This window comes from Rana temporaria, chromosome 13, assembly GCF_905171775.1.
Source record: "Rana temporaria chromosome 13, aRanTem1.1, whole genome shotgun sequence".
NCBI classification, from domain to species: Eukaryota; Metazoa; Chordata; class Amphibia; order Anura; family Ranidae; genus Rana; species Rana temporaria.
The window spans coordinates 76,516,508-76,537,335 of record NC_053501.1 but is presented as its reverse complement, the minus strand read 5'-3'; the positions used below and the strand labels follow the sequence as shown (position 1 = coordinate 76,537,335).

Below are 20,828 nucleotides of genomic sequence, written 5' to 3'. Positions count from 1 at the left end.
AAAGCGGAAGTCTCCTTTTGGGTGAAACTCCACTTTAATGCGATGATAATGCCTTGGACATCAGGTGATACGATATGAAGGTCTTTAGCGTCTAACAACCCGATCTACAGTCGCATAGACTTCTCATAAATCATTAATTCCACAATGCACCACAACAACGTCCTCATCTCGCGCTCCAATGTCACATCCGGCCGGCTGTTTCTCTCAGCTCTGCACGCTCGTATAATAATAACGGCGAATCAAGCAGGAGCTCGGTGATAGGCCAGCCGGCTGGCGAATGGGCAGGCAACATTGGAGTCAGGCACGCGCTCCCGTGATGTGGTGGAGGGGGGTTTATCGTGTGATCAGTACACTGTGCGGAGTGAAAGGGGTTTTGCTAATAAAGCATTTGTTATTCAAAGCCAAAGCTGCAGAATCGCCGGGGCGCGCTCACTGGGTCGGCGAGAGCGCGCAGAAGGAGGGCAGGGAGTCCAGAGATTGGAGAGAAATGTGACCAGAGGTCCATGTCTGTGTCCTCGGCTCCTCGGCAGACGAATATCAATTCTGCTCATTGGCAGAAGGAGGAGGGCGCCATGGCAGATAAGGGAAGGCTGAGTTTCCCCGGGGCACTGAACAGGCCAGTGCCCATGAACTTGTTTGCCACCTGGGAGATAGACGGCTCCAGTCACAGTTGTATCCCCAGGTAATACCGCTGGTGATTGAGTAGTAGTGTTCCTGTGTGTGTGTTTCCTCCTCTAGGAGTTGGTTAGGAGCCCATCTAGAACTGACAGCGCCATATGTGATTATGGTCACCGCTTCATCCCTTCATTACACATGTTCTGTGACTGACATTAGCCCCAGAACCTGTGTTTTTAATGTGTTCTGTTTAATGGGATGAGGTGGCAACCCTATTTGTGACATAGAAACTGTTTATTAACCAGAGATTTCATTAATGCAAAGGGCAGAGAAAGAGTTAATGAGGCTGATGGATGTATTAGTGTGGTACCCATGGTATTAGTGTGGTACCCATGGTATTAGTGTGGTACCCATGGTATTAGTGTGGTACCCATGGTAATCAATGTTGTCTCATATTACAGCTGTGGATTGGGATGACATGTCCAAGAATAGTCAGCTATTGGTTATAGAACTTGCACCTATCACTAACAACATTTACTATAACCTTTGTTGGGTGGTAATGCCTTTTATCACTAAACCCCAAGGGATACCCAAGTGTAGGCTACAAAGACATGCCCACTATGGGTCCGTCCTCCTGTGACACCCAAAAAATAGAATAACTTTTACTGGATTTTTTTATAAACTGGTGTTGCTATATTATTATTATTATTATTATTATTATTATTATTATTATTTATATAGCCCAGACAAATTACATGGTGCCTTACGTATTTTGTACATTCACATTCCCTTACCTCAAGCAGTTTACAATATTGGGTAGTAAGGTAAATGTAGACAAATCCAAGTAAAGGTTAAAGTGGAGGTTCACCCTAAAAACAAATGTTTAACATTAGAGCCAGCATAGTAAGGGCATATACTTTCGGCAGTTTTTTTTTTTTTTTTTCTCCGTACTTACCTTTTTATATTCTGATTTGGTCCAGGGCTTCCGCGTTCTGATGACTCCGGGACTGGGCGTTCCTATCCCTGCCTCAGGGTTCCGCTGACTGTGGGACTGGGCGTTCCTATCCTTCCGTTCGATGATTGACGGCTTGTGAAACAGGTGACCTGTCGCACAACGCGTGTCACCAGATTTCCGGAAATAGCCGAGCTGCGAGTCGGCACTATACGGCGCCTGGGCAGTCGGCTCTACACGGCGGGCGCAGGTGCCGTATGGTGCTGACTCGCAGCTCGCCTATTCCTGGAAATCTGGTGACGCGCGTTGTGTGACAGGTCACCTGTTTCACAATCTGTCAATCATCGAACGGAAGGATAGGAACGCCCAGTCCCGCAGTCATCGGAACTCGGAAGCCCTGGACAAAAACAGAATATAAAGGTATGTACGGAGAAAAAAAAAAACAGCCGAAAATTAGTAAGTAAATGCCCTTACTATGCTGGCTCTGCTAGATGTAATATTAATTTTTTTTTTATTTTTTTTTGGGTGAACCCCCGCTTTAAGTTCGCCTTTTTTAAATAAAATGTTTTATTTATTTTTTGCATTTATTTTGTTTTCTTAGAAGAAGATCGCGGATGTAATGCCAGGCTCTTGCAGACTGTCAGTATAGCTGTCGGCCTGTACCTCCGATGCAGGCAGTTGCTAAGGTCCAGGAATTACAGTGGACTACAAGACCCCTTACCAGCACCCTCTCAGTTCATTGAGAACTACAAGCTGTCGGCGGTAGTTTATTCATTCACAGAACTCTGTGATTGAATAACGTAACTCTGTGGAGAGAGCCCCGCACGGCTGTGCGGTATTCAAATTGTGACAGCTGGTGCGTGGAGAAAGTCCCCTGCCCACTGTCACAGGGAGGGGGAGGATCAGCGGGTGAGGTGGTGGATGCTCCACCCTAAATATGAGCGTAACATCTTGAGAAAGGTGAACTTCTGTTTTAAGTATAATTGCATGTATTCCATTACTTGCAGATTGCTGCTTCTGCTAAAAATCTGCTGTACCTCTTGGGAGCCACCAGTTGTTGCCCTAAGTGTCTGTCTTCAGTGTTGTAGATGTTAACATGACTGACTACCAGTGAGAAGTTACACTGCTCTCTACCATTCACAGAGCTGCTATTACTGCACTCCCACAATGCATTGTGTTCTGTGAACAGGCAGATCCTGTCATTCCTCTGCTCTTTCTCTAATTATATAACATGATGCATTGTGGGAGTGTAGTAGTAGTATGAATTCTGTAGGCACAGCAGAAAAACATTTTAGCTGAAGTGGCTAGCTGCACATAACGGGATGCACACCCTTTAGGCCGGGTTCACACTGGTACGACAAACGGACCGACATTGGGAGCTCATGTCGCATGACCTGTGAAAATCAATGTTTACCTATGAGAGCCGTCTTAACTGGTCCGACTTTTAAAAATGCTCCCTGTACTACTTTGGTCCAACTTTAATCCTACTTAAGGCCATTGAATATCACTGAAGTCGGATCAAAGTTGGATCGCCGTCTTGCCTGATCAGAATTTGGTATGCGACTTGTGCTCTGATGATCTTGAAGGGGAACTCCACCCCAAAGTAAAAAAAAAGACATGGGTTCCCCCTCTAAGAGCATACCAGGCCCTTCGGTCTGGTATGGGTTTTAAGGGGAACCCCTACCCAAAAAACGATGTGGGGGTCCCCCAAAATCCATACCAAACCCTTATCTGAGCATGCAGCCCGGACGATCAGGTAAGGAGGTGGGGACGAGCGAGCGCCCACCCTCCTGAACCATACCAGGCCGCATGCCCTCAACATCGGAGGGGTGGGGGCAGGGGGGCCCTGCGCCCGCCACCCCAAAGCACCTTGTCCCCATGTTGATGAGGACAAGGGCCTCTTCCTGACAACCCTGGCCGTTGGTCTGCGGACGGGGGGCTTATTGGAATCTGGGAGCCCCCTCATTTCAGATCTTCCCCTCAGATTTACAGAGACTGCATTTCCAAGTTCACTTTCGGTGCACTTTGCAACTCACTTGCTGTATCTTTTTGGGGAGTCATTTAAAGCTACAGTTGGTGCCTTTTTTATTTTCATTGGCAAACTAGTCTGGATGTAATATTTTAGGAATGTAAAGGCTTTTTCACGCACGCCTCCCATGTAGGTCAGGTTTTTGCAGTCCCTTATTTATTATAGCTGCATGCATATTTTGACATCCTATTGCAAGAGCTACAATACCCACATATCGTGTACTGATACTTTTGGGGTTCTTGGGCTGAACATGATGGGCTAGCAGTTGTAGTTAAAAAAAAAAATGTAATACCCTTGTCAGATTTGTAGCCATCCAAAAATATTTGAGGGCTTTGGAATAATTGTGACCTGGCATAATGACACTATGCATTTTAGTAGCAAAGCAAACACCAGACCTTGGATATCTATGGCTTAAAACAGAACTCCACTCAAAAGGGGAAGTTCTGCTTTAAAGGGGTTGTAAAGGTTCTCTTTTATTTTCTAAATTGGTTCCTTTAAGCTAGTGCATTGTTGGTTCACTTACCTTTTTCTTCCATTTCCCTTCTAAATGTTTTTTTTCTTTGTTTAAATTTCTCACTTCCTGTTTCTCCTCAGTAAGCTTTCCACCATCAACTGAGTGGTCGAAAGTAATTTAGAACAGCTTACTGAGGAGGAACAGGAAGTGAGAAATTCAGACAAAGGAAAAAAAAAACATTTAGAAGGGAAATTGAAGGAAAATGTAAGTGAACCAACTATGCACTAGCTTAAAGTAACCTATTTAGAAAATAAAAAACGAACCTTTACAACCCCTTTAAGTCCTCCTCCCCCAGCCACATTTGGCATTCAATTTTTTTTTGGGGGAGCGTGTAACTAGCTTTGACAGGTACCCGGTCCCACTGCTCAGTTAGCCTAGAATGATTCAAGTGCAAGTCCTCCTCTCCCCCTTCCTCCTGCAACTTTCTGGGATACTTTACAGGTCCCAGAGGATTGCAGGCCATTCACAAAGCGCAGAACGGCTCACACATGCCCAGTGGGCAGCTGGCTGTAAAGTAGCTGCCCACAATTATGATGCTGGTGACGGGTATTCAAAAACTAGTGAACTAGCCCAGATGAGGACAGTGCTGGATCCCTGGACCGGTAAGCGTTCTTTTATTAAAAGTCAGCAGCTACAGAATTTGTAGCTGTGGATTTTTATAAAAAGAAAAAAAAAACCAGCGTGAACAACCTCTAATAATAATATGACGCCGGCAGGAACCCTCCCTCTTTTCTTCCCGGCCATCTAGAGCCTGCGGCACCGCTCGTGACCTGGTGCACGTTCCCGGTGGCCGCAATGTCCGCCGGGCACCCGCGATTGCCGGCGATCATGGCAGGAGTGTAGATCTGTGTGTGTAAACACACAGATCCACCTCCTGTCAGAGGTGAGGAGACCGATGTGTGTTCCCAGTACAGAGGAACACACATCGGTCTCCTCCCCTTGTGAGTCCCCTCCTCCCTACAGTAAGAATCACTCCCAGGGAACATATTAACCCCTTCAGCGCCCTCTAGTGCCAGTCACATTTATACCGTAATCAGTGCAGTTTTATAGCACTAATCACTGTATAAATGTGAATGGTCCCAAAAACTTCTCAAGTGTCCGATATGTCCCCTGCAATGTCACGGTCACAATAAAAATTGCAGATCGCCGCCATAAATCTATCCCATATTTTGTAGACGCTATAATTTTTGCGAAAACCAATCGATATACGCTTATTGCGATTATTTTTTTTATTTATTTTTTTTAACAAAAATGCGTAGAAGAATATGTATCGGTCTAAACTGAGGAATTTTTATTTTTTATTTTTTTTATTGTGATATTTATTAACCCTTTCATGCCTAAGCCTATTTCTGACATTTGGTGTTTACAAGTTACAGTAGGTGTTTGTGATATTGTGCTTTTAGCACGACAGCGTCGCGCTGATACTCGGCGACAGGGTGCCGAGATCTCGCCGACATCTCACACTCACTGGAATAGTGACAGCACATCCCAGCAAGCGCGTCATAGAAGCGACGGGAGATCCGACTTGGATTCCCGCCAATTCTACACGTGTACGGCGTTTGTTATGAATCCTGAGGGGGAAGTCCCCGCCGGATTTTAAATAAAAATCCGGCATGGGTCCCCCCCTCAGGAGCATACCGGGCCCTTAGGTCTGTTATGGGTTGTAAGGAGAGCCCCCCTACGCCGAAAAAAACGGCGTAGGGGGTCCCCCTACAATCCATACCAGACCCGTATCCAAAGCACGCTACCCGGCCAGCCAGGAAGGGAGTGGGGACGAGCGAGCGCCCCCCCCCCCTCCTGAGCCGTACCAGGCTGCATGCCCTCAACATGGGGGGGTTGGGTGCTCTGGGGCAGGGGGGCGCACTGCGGCCCCCCCCACCTCAGAGCACCCTGTCCCCATGTTGATGAGGACAGGGCCCCTTCCCGACAACCCTGGCCGTTGGTTGTCGGGGTATGCGGGCGGGAGGCTTATCGGAATCTGGGAGCCCCCTTTAATAAGGGGGCCCCCAGATACCGGCCCCCCACCCTAAGTGAATGAGTATGGGGTACATCGTACCCCTACCCATTCACCTGCAAGAAAAGTGGTAAAAACACAAATAAACCACACAGTGTATTAAAATATTTTATTTTTCTGCTCCGGAGGCCGCCCCCTGTCTTCTTTATTAGCTCTTTTACCAGGGGGGGCTTCTTCTTTGACGTCTTCGGGTGGGTGGGGGCCGCCGTCTGGTTCTCTTCCACCGCCGGGGGGGGGTGGCTTTTAAAAAAGCCCCCACCCCCCCGGCGGGTTTCCTCCGGCATCTTCGGCGGGGCTCTTCTTCTTCCGCTATCCCGACGGGTCTTCTCAACTCTCCGGGGTTCTCCTTCTGTCTTCGCCGCTCTCCGTTGTTGACTCGGCGCACCCCGGTTCTTCGTTTCGCTGTCCGGTGTCTTCTTCCGTGATGTACGTCTTCTCCTTCCGTGCTGTGATGAGTTCTTCTTCCGTGCTGTGACGTCATGTTCTTCACTTCTCTCCTTCTCCCGATGTTGCCACACCGGTCCTCCTCGCTGAAATGACGGATGCGCGCCTTGCATCGGACCTATATAGGCCTCACAGTCCCATCATGCTCTGTACCTACCCATGTGATACCTACCACGTGGTAGGTATCACATGGGTAGGTACAGAGCATGATGGGACTGTGAGGCCTATATAGGTCCGATGCAAGGCGCGCATCCGTCATTTCAGCGAGGAGGACCGGCGTGGCAACATCGGGAGAAGGAGAGAAGTGAAGAACATGACGTCACAGCACGGAAGAAGAACTCATCACAGCACGGAAGGAGAAGACGTACATCACGGAAGAAGACACCGGACAGCGAGACGAAGAACCGGGGTGCGCCGAGTCAACAACGGAGAGCGGCGAAGACAGAAGGAGAACCCCGGAGAGTTGAGAAGACCCGTCGGGATAGCGGAAGAAGAAGAGCCCTGCCGAAGACGCCGGAGGAAACCCGCCGGGGGGGTGGGGGCTTTTTTAAAAGCCACCCCCCCCGGCGGTGGAAGAGAACCAGACGGCGGCCCCCACCCACCCGAAGACGTCAAAGAAGAAGCCCCCCCTGGTAAAAGAGCTAATAAAGAAGACAGGGGGCGGCCTCCGGAGCAGAAAAATAAAATATTTTAATACACTGTGTGGTTTATTTGTGTTTTTACCACTTTTCTTGCAGGTGAATGGGTAGGGGTACGATGTACCCCATACTCATTCACTTAGGGTGGGGGGCCGGTATCTGGGGGCCCCCTTATTAAAGGGGGCTCCCAGATTCCGATAAGCCTCCCGCCCGCATACCCCGACAACCAACGGCCAGGGTTGTCGGGAAGGGGCCCTGTCCTCATCAACATGGGGACAGGGTGCTCTGAGGTGGGGGGGGCCGCAGTGCGCCCCCCTGCCCCAGAGCACCCAACCCCCCCATGTTGAGGGCATGCAGCCTGGTACGGCTCAGGAGGGGGGGGGGCGCTCGCTCGTCCCCACTCCCTTCCTGGCTGGCCGGGTAGCGTGCTTTGGATACGGGTCTGGTATGGATTGTAGGGGGACCCCCTACGCCGTTTTTTTCCGGCGTAGGGGGGCTCTCCTTACAACCCATAACAGACCTAAGGGCCCGGTATGCTCCTGAGGGGGGACCCATGCCGGATTTTTATTTAAAATCCGGCGGGGACTTCCCCTTCAGGATTCATAACAAACGCCGCACACGTGTAGAATTGGCGGGAATCCAAGTCGGATCTCCCGTCGCTTCTATGACGGCTCTGTATCCATCGCGGCAAGCCAGCTCGGCGCTGGCTCCCGCGATGGGGCTCGTAGGTGCTCAATCTCGCTGAGAAAGAGAGCGAGATTGACACAAAATCGGGTTCACCTACTGTAAGATCCATATTTTTTGTTTTTGCTAGAAAATTACTTGGAACCCCTAAACATTATATATATATATATATATATATATATATATATATAATCTATATCTCTCAGAGAATAAAATGGCGATTGTTGCAATATTTTGTCGGACGGTATTTGTGTGGCGGTGTTTTAAACGCAACTTTTTGGGAAAAATTAACTTTCATGAATTAAAAAAAAAAAATGAAAAAGTCAAGTTAGCCCAATTTTTTTGTGTAATGTGAAAGATAATGTTACGCCGAGTAAATAGATACCAAACATGTCACGCTTTATAATTGCACGCACTCGTGGAATGGTGACAAACTAAGGTACCTAAAAATCTCCATAGGCGACGATTTAAACTTTTTTTTTATGGTTACCAGGTTAGAGTTACAGAGGAGGTCTAGCAATAGAATTATTGCTCTCGCTCTGACGATCGCGGCGATACCTCACATGTGTGATTTGAACACAGTTTTCATATGCGGGCGCGACTTCCGTATGCGTTTTCTTTGTTGCGCGAGCTCGCGCGGGGGGGGGGGGGGGGGGGGGGGGGGAGAGAGGCGCGTTAAAATAAATAAAAATTCTTTTTTTTTTTTTTATAATATTAAAATTGCGTTTTTTTTTTTCTTTACATTTTGATCCCTTGTGACAGTAATAGGTGGTGACAGGTACTCTTTATGGAGGGATCGGGGGTCTAAAAGACCCCCAATCCCTCCTTTGCACTTCAAAGTATTCAGATCACCGAAAACGGTGATTCTGAATACTGTGTACTTTTTTAAATCCAACGCCATTGGCAGCCGAGAAACTCGGAAGTGATGTCATGACGACGCTTCCGTGTTTACATTGCGGAGACTGAATCAAAGCCGTTTACGGCTTCGTTTCACTCTGTGCCTGGACACCGGAGGTGCCGGATCGAGGATCGGGTCTCCCGGTGGGACGGGAGGCCCGGTCAGAGCGGCGGGATGTCCCCTCCCGCTCCTCCGGCATAACAACCGAGCAGCTTTTAGCCGCATCGGTTGTTATGCCTGGATAGCCAATCGCCGGCTCTAAACAACGGTACCGGGATGATGCCTGCAGCTGCGGTCATCATCCCTGTATAACCCCCGAAACCGAGGACGCATATATGCATACGCTCGGCGCAAAAGGGTTAAATCAAAAAGTTAAAAAAATTGTGTTTTTTTTTTTTTTTTTCTTCAAAATTGTCGCTCTTCTTTTGTTTATAGCGCAAAAAATAAAAACCGCAGAGATGATCAAATACCACAAAACGAAAGCTCTATTTGTGAGGGGAAAAAAACATAAAGATTTCATCTTCTAGACTGTAAGCTCTAACGAGCAGGGCCCTCTTATCCCTTCTCTATTGAATTGTATTGTGACTGTACTGTCTTCCCTGATGTAAAGCGCTGCGCAAACTGTTGGCGCTATATAAATCCTGTATAATAATAATTTGGTACAGTGTTGCATGACCGCGCAATTGTCATTCAAAGTGCAACAGCGCTGAAAACTAAAAATTGGTGTGGGCAGGAAGGGGGTGAAAATGCCCTGTATGGAAGTGGTTAAGATATGTTCCACTTGCATGCTTCCTAAGGAGGTGCTAATCAATGATACTAAATCTGGAACACTGGTTTTTAATTTCATTTATATGAAGTGGTGGTAAATGTAGAGGTATCATTTTAGAGATTGACCGGAACATATTGGCTGAAAATGGTGTTATCGGCATTTTGTCGATAAGAGAAAAAGCTGCCGAAAAACGCACGTGATTTTACTGCACTTTTACCATGTGGTGTGTTTTTCATAGGTCATGTGACTCAAATGCATCAAAAATGTAGCACTGGTGAATTATTGATGCATTCTTGCTGCATTTTCAATGGGAGGGTGCGTTTTTGGCGCTGTGTGTGTTTGTTTGTTTTTTGTTTTTTCTGCCCAAAAATGCAACAAGCAAGACTTTTAACACCACAATTGAAGCGCAACGGGCCAGCGTGAAGACCTACCTAGAATTTTAATGTAATGCATTTTTCTTGTGCTAAAAGTGCCAGTGGCCGACAATAAATTCAAATCTATTTAAATTCATGATAATTAACCACTTCCCTACGGCCGTACGACTATTGACGGCCGCAGGGTGGTTCTAAATCTCTGAGCCGCCGTCAATTGACGGCAGCTCATTTCCGCGTTCCCCCCGTGCGCTCCCGAGCGCGCGGCGGGGAACTTCTGTACTGGCCGTGTCCCTTGGACACAGCCAGTCACAGATCGCCGTGAACAGCTAATCGGAGCGGCCGTTTCCTAGGCGATCTGTGCGGCCAATGAGAGATGATCTCATATGTTTACATATGAGATCATCTCTCATTCCCGGCTCTCGCAGACAGCGGTGCTGTCAGGGGAGAGAGGAGACGGATCTGTGTCTCTTGTACATAGAGACACAGATCGGTCACCCCCCCAGTCACCCCCCTTCCCCCACAGTTAGAACACTAATTAGGGAACACACATTTAACCCCTTCCTCACCCCCTAGTGTTAACCCCTTCCCTGCCAGTCACATTTATACAGTAATTAGTGCATATTTATAGCACTGATTGCAGTATAAATGTGAATGGTGCCAAAAATGTGTCCGATGTGTCCGCCATAATGTCGCAGTCGCAATAAATGTCGCAGATCGCCGCCATAACTAGTAAAAAAAATAATAATAAAAAAATAATAATTCTGTCCCTTATTTTGTAGGCGCTATAACTTTTGCGCAAACCAGTCGCTTATTGCGATTTTTTTTTTTTTTTTTACTAAAAATATGTAGAATACGTATCGGCCTAGACTGAGGATAAAAAATGTTTTTTTTTTTTCAAAATTGAGCCATTTATTACAGCAACAATTACATTTTTTTTTCAAAATTGTCGCTCTATTTTTGTTTATAGCGCAAAAAATAAAAACCGCAGAGGTGATCAAATACCACCAAAAGAAAGCTCTATTTGTGGGAAAAAAAGGACGTAAATTTTGTTTGGGAGCCACGTCGCACGACCGCGCAATTGTCAGTTAAAGCGACGCAGTGCCGAATCGCAAAAAGTCCTCTGGGCAGGAAGGGGGTTTAAGTGCCCAGTAAGGAAGTGGTTAAGAAGTCAAATATAATACAATTATATATATATTAAACTGTAATTTTTGTTTTTTGGCCAAGTGGATCCTGCATTTTTGGTTTTGACACAAATGTCTGTCTATTGGGTGCATCTTTAGTATAATTACTCCTCCTCCCCCCCTTTTTTATTTTATTTTATTTTATTTATTTTTTTTTAATCCAAATGTGCATATTCATTAATTTAGATGACCAGAATGAACATACCGTGTCAATTGTTTTACAAGCTTTTTTTTTTTTTTTTATAATTGTATATTAAATGTATCGCAGAGTTCATTCCAATGGGTAATAAATATAGAAGAACAAAGGTAAAACTTGGGTGGCTGAACCAAAATGTAAAACATCATATAAAAGACAAACAAAATGGCCATTAAAAAGTCCAAAGCGGAGGGGTCAGTGCTAGCATTCAAACAATACAAGGAATGTGAGGTGTAAGAATAATCCCAAGAAATTTTAAAAATATATTCATAGTAAAAAGGCAAGGATGGAACGCATAGGTTTTATAAAGGATAAGGAAAGGAAGGTGGTTACAGATGACCAAGAGAAGGCAGCTGTGTTAAAGATATAAAGTGACTTGTCCTCTTCTGTACGTGCAAGTAAACGCAATGTGCCTCGTAAATTGTCTTCTGTGCAAAGACACAGTGCAAAGTGACTTCTCCTCTTCTGTGCGACACACTACGATGTAAGGTGACATCGTGTGTATATTTATCATTGAAGATCGTGGGTATTCACAATAGTGCCTTCTCATAAATCAACATCCAGAGAATCGTCTTTATCCTGATGTGACAGACTCTTTATGACAGTGTGTATCTGCTCCCTTGGAGCCAGTTAAGGCAATGGCATCCCTCTCCTGGTTAGTGTATGTGAGGTGTCTAGGAAAGAAGAAAGGGGGAGTCCAGATAGTGTAGTATGATTTGAACACTTTATTATTTAAAAACGGCTTCAGGTACTCGCATCTCAGAGTAGATTAACCACTTAAGACCTGGACCAAAATGCAGCTAAAGGACCTTGCCCCTTTTTGCGATTCGGCACTGCGTCGCTTTAACTGACAATTGCGTCGTGTGACGTGGCTACCAAACAAAATTGGCGTCCTTTTTTCCCCCACAAATAGAGCTTTCTTTTGGTGGTATTTGATCACCTCTGCGGTTTTTATTTTTTGCGCTATAAACAAAAATAGAGCGACAATTTTGAAAAAAATAATTTTTTTTTTACTTTTTGCTATAATGAATATCCCCCAAAAATATATAAAAATTTTTTGTTTTTCCTCAGTTTAGGCCGATACGTATTCTTCTACCTATTTTTGGTTAAAAAAATCGCAATAATCGGTTGGTTTGCGCAAAATTTATAGCGTTTACAAAATAGGGGATAGTTTTATTTAATTTTTATTAATTTTTTTATTTGTTTTACTACTAATGGCGGCGATCAGCGATTTTTTTTTTATTTGTTATTTTTTTTTTTTTTTTGTGACTGCGACCTTATGGCGGACACTTCGGGAAATTTTGACACATTTTTGGGACCATTGTCATTTTCACAGCAAAAAATGCATTGTTTACTGTGGAAATGACAGTTGCAGTTTGGGAGTTAACCACAAGGGGGCGCTGATGGGGTTATGTGTGACCTGAAGTGTGTGTACAACTGTAGGGGGGTGTGGCTGTAGGTGTGACGTCATCAATTGTGTCCCCCTATAAAAGGAATTGCACGATCGATGCTGCCGCCACAGTGAAGTCGTGTCTACACGCGGCTCTCCCCGTTCTTCAGCTCCGGGGACCAATTGCGGGACTCCAGCGGCGATCGGGTCATGGAGTTTCGGACCGCGGGAGCGTGCCGCAGGCGCTCGCCTGCGATCCCCACGGCTGGGCTTAAAGGACAACGTACATATACGTTGATGTGCCATTCTGCCGACGTATATCGGCGTGAAGGGGTCCTTAAGTGGTTAAAATCTATACACCACGAGAGGCAAGCTTTGCACGGTCTCCTGATGAAGTCACGTGACTGTGATAATATGCGTCAGGACAGACAGGCACCGGAAGTGACATCACGATCTTCAATGATATACAATATACACGCTGTTACCTTACATCGTAGTGTGTCGCATTGAAGAGGATGCGTCACTTTGCCTTGTGTCTATTTGCATAACCTCTTTGCACAGAAGAAAATTCACGTGGCACATTGTCTGTATTCACAATAGTGCCTTCTTGTAAATAAACATCCATAGAATCCGCCTTTATCCTGATGCGACACTCTCAGTATGATCGTATATGCTCCCTTGGAGCCAGTAACCCCAATGGCGCCCTTCCTGGTTAACATAAAAGAAAAAGAACCTTGCGCTATGGAATAATTTAAATAAATGGTGTAATCTGCTCCCCTGAAAAGTTAAGTGCTGTCTTGAACTAGTAGAATGTGTGAATATGGGGGCGCTATGATTCTAATCTGCTTTACCTACAAAAATAATAAAGTGCAAAGAGCTAATTGATCATATGCAGCGCATAAAAAAAAAAGTGCAAATTGTACAGTACTAAAGTGCATAATGTTAATTTAATGCATGTACAATTCAAATAAAAGTGCATAAATAGACATGAAGTGAATATTTCATTAAAAAAAAAGTCCATATATTGATTGTAATTCGACTTCAATCTGTGCCTCGTCACCAATGGAAAAGACTTCACATATGTCAGCCAGTGAGTGACAGGCCTACTTGCCAGACCACCATGACCTCTTTAACCACTTCCATACCAGGCACTTACGCAGCTTCCCGCCCAAGCCAATTTTCAGCTTTCAGCACTGTCGCGCTTTGAATGGCAATTGCGCGGTCATGCTACACTGTACCCAAACAAAATTGGCGTTCTTTTTTCCCCCACAAATAGAGCTTTCTTTTGGTTGTATTTGATCACCTCTGCGATTTTTTTTTTTTTTTTTTTTTTTTTTTTTTTTTTTTTTTTGCGCAACAACTAAAAAAATGCTGAAAATTTGGGGGAAAAAATTGCGTTTTTATTTTTTTCTGTTATTTTTTTTGTAAATAAGTTTTCTCTTTCAATTACGGGCACTGATATGGCGGCACTAATGGGCACCGATGAGATGGCACTGATGGACATCGATGAGGTAGTACTGACGGGCACTGATTGGCGGCGCTGGTATGCGACACTGATGGGCACACATAGGCGGCACTGATGGACACTCATGGGCGGCACTCATAGGCGGCACAGATGGGCACTTATGGGCGTCACTTATGGGTGGCACTGATAGGTGGGCACTGGGCACGGATGGGCACTGTGGGGTGGCACTGATGGACACTGGGGTGGCACTGATGGACACTGTGGGGCAGCACTGATTTTGCCAGGTTGCCAGTCAGTGCCCATTTGTGGGCACTGATTGGCCTCTTTTTTTCTTTTTTTGAATGCTTTTTTTTTTTTTTTTTTTGCCCACCCTGGTGGTCCAGGGTGGGCTTCCCTGGTGGTCCAGTGTGGCGATCCGAGGGGGGGCTGCGCTGATAAACAATCAGCGCGAACCCCCCCTGTCAGGAGAGCCGCCGATCGGCTCTCCTCTACTATCGTCTGTCAGACGCGAGTGAGGAAGAGCCATCAACGGCTCTTCCTGTTTACATCGTGATCAGCCGTGATTGGACACGGCTGATCACGTGGTAAAGAGTCTCCGCCGGAGGCTCTTTACCGAGATCGGAGATGCAGGGTGTCAGACTGACACCCCGCATCACCGATCGCCGCGATGCGCGCCCCCACGGGCGTGCGCGGCATGAAATCCTGCAGGACGTTCTGGAACGTCCTGTCAGGATTTCATAACCACTTCCCGGACGTAAATCGGCTATAGGCCGGGCGGGAAGTGGTTAACTAAAAAGCAGGTCAGCATGCGCAATGTTTTATGGGTCAGGAATCTTGCTGATGTACTGGTATGGCTGGGAACCCCGTATGTCTCCACCAAAGTAGCCCGTTAAACAGATAAACACGGGACCATAGTGTAAAACCATTTAATAATATGAACAAACAATAGATAGCCAAATGGACGCTTACATGTGTTGGTGCCTTAACCTGACACTGAGGAGAATAGCGTGTATCACCAGGCAGATGGGTGATGCACGGAAAAAAATGAAAATGGACACTAAACCACAGAACAAACCTAAATTCAATCAGTCAAACAATCACCCCTGCACACAACAACATTCTGTACCACGCAAAATAGGTTTGCCCCATTTGGCAAACGGAACACCAGATTATCATGGTTATTACAGTTATGATAGAAAAAATTATACCTCCAGACCACCTAGGGGTGGTTATAGGGGTAATTTTAGAGGAAGACAGCACCCTATCAAAACCAATACCAACAAGGGGGGAAATGTAGGGGTTGGAAGGAGCCTTACAGAATCCCACCCCCACTACCACAGTTCTACCAAAGAGACAATTTAGAAAGAGGGGAAAGAAAAAAAAAAAAAGACAAATATAGTCTTATTTAATTTAGCAGGGGTAGAATTTTTGGAAGTAGTAAGAAGTCCTAGCACAAGGACTCAAATTTGCTCCAGATAAATATCTGGACACATTTGAAACCTACATGGATATCAAAGTATACAAGAAAATTTAATATAAAAAAAAAAAAATTGTGGACAGCCGCCAAGTTCTTAACGCGTTATGGGTTTATAAGAATTTATTCATAGAAGACTTAAAAATAATTCAGTATTTAATCAAAAAAAGGGGAGCTATAATTTCATAGAAGTATAGAACCACACGCAAATTACGGACTAGGATAAATGAACATATAGCCAATATTAAAAACGGTTTCCCCCAAACAGTGTGCCAAATCACTTTAGACTGTTCCATAATAGGGATCCATCATTGCTTACTTTTTATGGCATAGACAGAGTCAAAAAACACTGGAGGGGGACCAATCTTTAAAAAGCAGACTCGCAAAAAGAAACAGAATGGTTATACAAATTGTATACTTTACAGCCTGCTGGCATGAATATAGATGTAGACCTTATTTGTTTTTTGACTAATTTAGATTATTCAACCAATTGGGGTAGCCTGGGTGGGTTTTGTCTAGGCCCGAAACAACTAATTGAACAACTTATGAACTTAATCGATTACAATTTTCATAATCGATTAATCTGCCAGTAACATAATGGTGTTAAAAAAACTAAAATTAGCCCTTTATAGTACAAAAAAGCAAATTGCTACTGTAAATATTTCACTGTCCCACAGTAAAAAAAATTAACCCTTTACAGTAGCGATTATTCTTTTTGTACTTATTTTAGTTTTTTTAACCCCATTATGTTACTAAACATCTCAGGCCTGGATTCACACCTCTGTTTTTTGGTGCTTTTTGCAGAAACTCACTACAGTTCATTTACATGTTTTCCTATGGGACACGTTCACATCCATGATTTTTTTTCAGCTGCTGCGTATTTGGAAAGGGCGAGGACTTTAACGCAAAACGGTGCTATTTTGTTTTTTTTGGTTCAATATACTTCAATGGAGAAGCTGCAGAAAAGCATGTAATGTGTTTTTGGGGCAATTTGTGTTTTGTAATCTGCCCAACAACAAATTGGCCCAAAAAAAATGAAAAATGCTAATTTTATTTTTTATGGCTATTATCCAATTAATCGGCCAACTAATCGATTATGAAAATAATCGTTAGTTCCAGCCCTAGTTTTGTCATATAGCTAGGTTGCTTCTTATTTTTCTGTGTGTATGTATGATTCACCCCCTTGGCTTTTTACCCATTTTGTTACATTACAGCCTTTAGCAACTCGCCACACACATGAATGGTCTCGGGATGCTTTACTGTTAGCATGACACAGACAAAACATATAAATTGTAGTGCTAAAAAATACACCAAGTGATATAAACACAGTGTTTAATAATAATAATGGACATATATCGATCAAAATATATGAAGAAAAAGTGTCAGTTCAATGAAAGCAACAGTACTAATGTTCCCACAATCCAAACGTGACACACAATGTGAAAAATGGCCACCACCAAATGGAGAGCGGCTTACCGGAAGTATTGAACCCTGAAGAACATACGTTCAAAAGGGTCAACCGAGCTTCATATAAATGCTGTAAGACCAAATCCTCAGCTGCAGTGATCACACGACATCCAACACCTCAATCCGCTATGCCCAGGGTAGATAGGTTTATGGGTGCTTATGGGCAATGACCCACCGATCTACCCTGGGCATAGCAGATTGAGGTGTTGGATGTTGTGTGATCACTGCAGCTGAGGATTTGGTCTTACAGCATTTATGTCAAGCTCGGTTGACCCTTTTGAACGTATGTTCTTCAGGGTTCAATACTTCATGTAAGCCTCTCTCCGTTTGGTGGCGGCCATTTTTCACATTGTGTGTCACGTTCGGATTGTGGGAACATTGGTACTTTTGCTTTCATTGGACTGACACTTTTTCATTTTATTTCACATTAGAGACTTTTTTTTCTTATATTTTCATCGATTATATGTCCATTATCATTTCCATTTATTATTGAACACAGTGTTTAGATCACTTGGTGTATTTTTTAGCGCTACAATTTATGTTTTGTCTGTTTTTCTCCACTTGTCTATTGGTTTTGTAGCCACTTACCATCTCAGCACGGAATTATTTTGCATGAGCATGACAGGACTGATTATAGTGTAGTGCTTATCTTTTCTGGACAACAAGGTTTTTTTCGGATGCCTCAAACAATCGGGGGATTCATCGGCGAGAATGACTTTACTCCAGTCGTCAGCAGTCCAATTTTGTACATTTGCAGAATATCAGTCTGTCACTGATGGTTTTTCCTGGAGTGAAGTAGTGACCTCTTTGCTGCCCTTCTTGAGGCCAAGCTGCTAAAATCTTTTGTTGTGTTCTGTTCAATTTCTTGAACTGTTAAAGTTCATGTAAATGTGCCCTGCTTGGTGGCATCATCACGCAAAAAGTCTTTTACATTTTTTTTTTTTTTTTTAACATTTTCTTTTTTTTTAAAAGCAATATTCTTATAATGACACTTGGTTTTACTTAAAGATGTTCTCTATCGATTTAAATCTGTGTCTATAGTGCATGTTCAAACCTTAATGGTTAATACCAGACATAACATATTCGATTTTTCACTCCTGCAGTATATAATGAGTTTGGAAGTTGTAGAGAAATGATTAATGCGTTACAATTTTAACTACACCCATTAGATTTTAACATAGTTGGTGAGGTTGAAAAAAGAAGTCCAACGTGTGCGTGCACGCTTTTATGTTAATATTGGATTGTATATCCCTGTATGTTGTGGTCGTTTAGGGGCCTATCTAATAGGTGTTTTTTTTTTTTTTTTTTATCTATGCTCCCTGCTGAAACCACTGCTTGTGGAAGAGAATTCCACATCCTTACCACTCTTGGGCACTCCCAAAATTGAATTTACTAAAGCTCCCAGAAAAGATGGCGCCCAAACTCTTATTCTTGGTAGGACCTGGAAAATTGCACATGCAATATTTAGAGCAGGGATATGCAATTAGCGGACCTCCAGATGTTGCCAAACTACAAGTCCCATGAGGCATAGCGAGACTCTGACAGCATCAAGCATGACACCCAGAGGCAGAGGCATGATGGGACTTGTAGTTTGGCAACAGCTGGAGGTCCGCTAATTGCTTATCCCTGATTTAGAGTATAATATGATTGCCTAAATCGGGGGTAGGCAACCTTGGCCCTCCAGCTGTGGTGCAACTACAAGTTACATGAGACATTGCAAGACCCTGACAATCGCAGGCATGACTCCTAGAGGCAGAGGCATGATGCAATTGGTAGTTTCAAAACAGCTGGTGTGCCGAGGTTGCCTACCCCTGGCCTAAATGGTACTGAAATATGCGGTATATATTATTAAAGATAATCTGCTTTAAAGTGTGTGAAAGTAATTTCTACACTGAAATATCTTTAAAAGTCTAAGAGATACATTTCCAGTCTCTTTACAACTAGGCACCAGCACAACTGAGCATGCTCAGACATACAAACTACTCTCATTTTATCTCCCATGGCTTTTTTACCAAGAGTTCTAGTAAATGCCAAAATGAGTGCTGGGTTAAAAAACATTTTTTGCGAGTGAAAATTAGCGTTATGTAGCCCAATGCACGTTTTAGCCATTGATTCTAATGGTACAATTGTAACTTCCCCAAATAAATCCTTTTCATCTTGCGATGAAATGTATCTTTGTCTCAAAGAAATTGTCCTTGCAACAATGTTGCTTCATCATCCCGTTCATGGTTTGGTAAAAAAAAAAAAAAAAAGTCTCCGTCCCTTTCACTTGTAGCTTTCCATCTCACACAAATCTTTTTACCCAAACTCACACAGGTGTACAGTAAAACATTGGCTTGAGAGTAACTTGTTTTGAAAGACCAGCAACATTTTTTTAATAACTTGATATACAAGCGATGTCTTGATATAAGAGTAGGCATCATGTCAAAACTGAGTATAAAAGAGGCGAGGCGTTTCTAAGTGTAGCAATATGGTTACATTTAATGAAGGTACAACATTACGCAACATATTGCTACACTCTTCTCTTTTATACTTCTAATCCTCTTGTGGAGGCCGCCATTTATGGATGGACATTTTATGATTCCACAACCTGATCACATTGCTATAATCTTTTTATACGTATTAGGGATGAAAGCGCAGACATGTGCTTCATTTAAAGTCCCACCTATGCAGAGATGCGGTCCCCCCCCCCCCTTTGTAATCTTTTTATACAGACTATAAACTGAAGGATTTATGAATAAATGGTTGTGGAACGAATCATTTGAGTTTCCATTATTTCTTATGGGAAAAGCATGTTTCTCTAACGAATTATGCTCGCAGTCCAAGGTTTTACTGTATTTACGAGTCTCAATTTTGTGCGTTTTTTATTATTTCCAAATGATCCTAATTGGAGCCCAAAAAATGTGATATGCGTACCATTCCCAAAAATCAGACCGTAACATCACTATTCTACACTCGCACACCAAGAACCACCAAATATCACAGAATAAATCAAGAAGAATTACTCCTGACTAATGTAATTCCACCACCTATATGTCCAAAGAAATGCGGTATATGTGTATTTATGTGTAGGAGGGCTCCACATGTGGCAGCTTGGTGGCTTACAGCTTAGCCCTTCTGCTCAGCAGCACTGAGGTTCTGGGTTTAAATACCACTTCATGTAGGGAAGTTGTCTGCTCTCCCTATGTTAAACATAACTCCTGACTCGGGTCCTTGCATAAATGTAGTATTTATGTGTAGGAGGGTTCCACCACCATTGCAAATTGTCATGTTTTCTATGGACAAGGACTCTAATCGGCCGTAACATTTTCTAACCAGCACTAATTGCAGCCTCTTACCCGGCCAAAACCCACTAAATGACAGCTGTTTAGCGCTCAGCATGGTGACGGTAATTGGCCATAACCAGCCTTCCAAACAGATGGCATATGCCAGAAACAGGTTGTTTACTGGCTCTTTGGCCTTCCACAGTACATCTGCATTGATTAACTTCTTGCACCCCTTGGACATAGTTTGCCACCACAGAGATGCCTAAAAAAACATGTGGCCGCCCAGTGGCTAATGGATTAGCACTTCTGCCTACCAGCCCTGAGTTCGAATCCCATTCCTGCTACCCTGGCTAGAGGTTTTGTATGATTTCCTGTTTTGGTCCCTCCACATGCCCAACAACGTGCAAGTTTGATTTGGAGATATTTGGGATCACTAATCATGGGCAGAGCCTTGGACA

The 20,828-nt window shown here is 44.0% G+C and overlaps 1 protein-coding gene across 5 annotated transcripts in view; it reads left to right on the top strand.

The window, feature by feature from the left end:
* Positions 1 to 315: 315 nt before the first annotated feature.
* PACS2 (phosphofurin acidic cluster sorting protein 2) overlaps positions 316 to 20,828 on the top strand; it is a 406,668-nt gene continuing 386,155 nt past the window's right edge. For 2 of the 5 annotated variants that reach the window (XM_040333364.1, XM_040333363.1), the window contains exon 1: positions 316 to 682. In XM_040333364.1, the coding sequence (XP_040189298.1) occupies positions 504 to 682 (179 nt within the window). In that variant the 5' untranslated portion in view covers positions 316 to 503. The remainder of the gene's footprint in view (positions 683 to 20,828) is intronic. The other 3 variants (XM_040333367.1, XM_040333366.1, XM_040333368.1) reach the window with 2 other exon arrangements.